Here is a 2,735-nt window from a genome sequence, read left to right as displayed (position 1 = left end):
GAAACCTTTTGTGACTGGCCTTGGTGCTGCTAATACTAATGACGTAGGACCAGCCTGAAAAGATATAAAACAGGTGGTGGTGCTGCATGTCATAGTGGGAGGAGGGTGTAGGAGGTCAAATCAATGAGGGAGTTGTATGTTTGCACTGCATGTCATCATATTCATTTAGATTTTCCTTGTTCTGTGAAGCAGCGTAAGGTAAAAGTTCAACACTAAACAAATAATGTAATGTGATGTTGTTTTTTCCAATATGATAATCTTTAATATTTCTTATTTGAATGTAATTCAATGACACAGACTTTTTAATATTTCCATCCTGACTCTGTTTTGTCACAAAAAACAAACAGTAATGTCTAATTTAACAAGTTTCTCTTATTTCATTCTTGGAGCTTATTTGAATGTTGGAAAGTTACAATATTTCTATTTCACATTAACGGCTTTGCTTTACTTTGTTATAGTTTTTCTAAACACGTCACTGATTGTGGTTATCTGTGTGAACAGAAGCTTACATGAACCTATGTACATGTTTCTGTGCAGCCTGTTTGTAAATGAGCTGTATGGTAGTACAGGGCTGTTTCCATTCCTCCTGATTCAGATCCTCTCTGATGTTCACACTGTTTCTGCTCCTCTGTGCTTCCTGCAGATTTTCTGTTTGCACACATATGGAAGTGTAGAGTTTTTAAACTTAGCCGTCATGTCTTATGACAGATATCTTGCTATTTGTTCTCCTCTACATTATAAAACACAAATGACATCTAATAATACAGCTGTTCTTATTACTGTGGTATGGTTGTACGGTTTAGGGAAATTTATTATTAATTTATACTTAAACCTGCGTCTGACCCCATGTGGAAATGTTTTAAACAGTTTGTATTGTCAGAATTATCCAGTTGTTAAGTTGGCATGTTCTGACACAAATTTGAATAATATTTATGGGATTTTTGGTATTTTTCTCTCTCTTGTTGTTCCTCTTTTCCCAGTCCTGTTCTCTTACATGAGAATCCTGAAAGTGTGTTTTTCTGGCTCCAAAGAGGCGAGACAAAAAAGTGTCAGTACCTGCACACCTCAGGTTGTGTCGCTCTTGAATTTTTCCTTTGGTTGCTGCTTTGAAATATTTCAGAGCAGATTTGATACGACCAGCTTACCCAGCGCACTGCAAATCTTCATGTCTCTGTATTTTCTCCTGATGCAACCAGTTTTGAATCCGATCATGTACGGAATACAAATGTCAAAAATAAGAAATATTTATGAACATGTGCTCTGTTCTAAAATTTCATGTAGGTGCAGTAAAGCTTAAGTTACTTGAAATGTACAGTTTAAAATACATGTTGTTAAATCAATAAAAATATGAAAATATCTCCCTGTCAGTAAACTGAATGATAATGTATTTAGAACAGAATATATTTTATAATTATTCATTAAAACATCTGGAATTTTATGCAATATAATGCAACACAGGAGTCTTAAAGCAGTTTACATGTAAACTGTTTTAAATCAAATATCTTTTCAATTGACAAAAAAGAGAAATACAATGGACATCTGCTACTAAACAAATATTTTTAGCTTTGTTTACACTGTTCATGACATTTTACATCTACTTAAAAAATTTGCAGCATTTTACTCACTCTCACTGACAAACCCACTAAATATGGATTAGGGAAAATTAAGTATAAAATGTGTATAACAACAAGAAAACCAAAAATGTTAAATCTTAATCAGTTCATTTTATTTTATTAATAATTTAATAATATCAATATGAGACATATAAAAAGACAAACTAAAGCAGTTTTTTTTTATTTATACTTGTCAGAAATGTTCAGTTGGAAGGGGGAGCAGGTGTAAAACCCATAGATAAATTTGTTTTAGGACACCAACAGGTTCTGGTCTTGACCTAAGTCTGTTTTATCTCACCATGAGGCCTGAGCACGAATCGTGCCAAGGCCCTTTTGTAATTGAGCCATTTTTCTATTTCTTTTCGTGAATTATTTGCCTTTTCTGGGGCTTAACATGCTCAAAAACTCATGAAATTTTGCACACGCATCAGGTTTCCTGACAGGAGTTCCAAAATGGCTCTGTAGCACCACCTATACTGTTGTAAACGATTAGCTCCACCACTGTGTTTTGCATACATGAAATTTAGTACACATATGTAACATTTTAAGATGTAAAAAAAAAAAAAAAAAAAATCCTCTTGCCCTACACCCATCATGAAGTTCACCATTTTGAATTCTTTGGGCAATTTTTGGGATTTCCAGGTGTCGTACTTGTTTAACCCCTCTGCGTGGTTTTCATGGGATCAACTTCATATTTAGTTAGTATAATCCATCATGCTTGGTTGAATCTAAATTTCAAAGCTTGTGAGTTTTCACTGAAGGCTTTCGGGATTTATTGATTTGATGTCATGGCACGGCTGTGGCAGGCAGGAAGAGGACCCCAGTGCATGATACGTAAGGCAGAGGTAAAATATTCAAAACTCAGCCTTATTGGCTAGAGTGAAAACAAAAGGCTGGACTTCCAGTCCAGCCTTTTGTTTTCCAGTTCAGTCCCAGTTCAGCCAGGGCTGAACTGGGACAAAAAATCGGCCCTGGCATTTTTGACTTAGACCGTCCCGCAACTATGTCTTGAAAGCATTTGACACTGTCTTACTCTCAAGGGTGTAGGAATGAGTTTACTACTGGGGGGGACACATATTGGAAACCTGACAGATCCGTAAATACTCTGAGGTGGGACAAACG

At 35.7% G+C, this 2,735-nt stretch overlaps 1 protein-coding gene across 1 annotated transcript; it reads left to right on the top strand.

Moving 5' to 3' along the window:
• The first annotated feature begins 349 nt into the window (after positions 1-349).
• Positions 350-1,297, top strand: LOC115790125 (olfactory receptor 140-like). Its single transcript, XM_030743795.1, has one exon. The coding sequence runs from the start codon at positions 350-352 to the stop codon at positions 1,295-1,297; it is 948 nt and encodes a 315-aa protein (XP_030599655.1).
• The last annotated feature ends 1,438 nt before the right edge of the window (positions 1,298-2,735 follow it).

Source organism: Archocentrus centrarchus, chromosome 13 (assembly GCF_007364275.1).
Source record: "Archocentrus centrarchus isolate MPI-CPG fArcCen1 chromosome 13, fArcCen1, whole genome shotgun sequence".
Classification (NCBI taxonomy): Eukaryota; Metazoa; Chordata; class Actinopteri; order Cichliformes; family Cichlidae; genus Archocentrus; species Archocentrus centrarchus.
The sequence above is the reverse complement of the archived record's forward strand: the minus strand, read 5'-3'. Positions and strand labels throughout refer to the sequence as shown.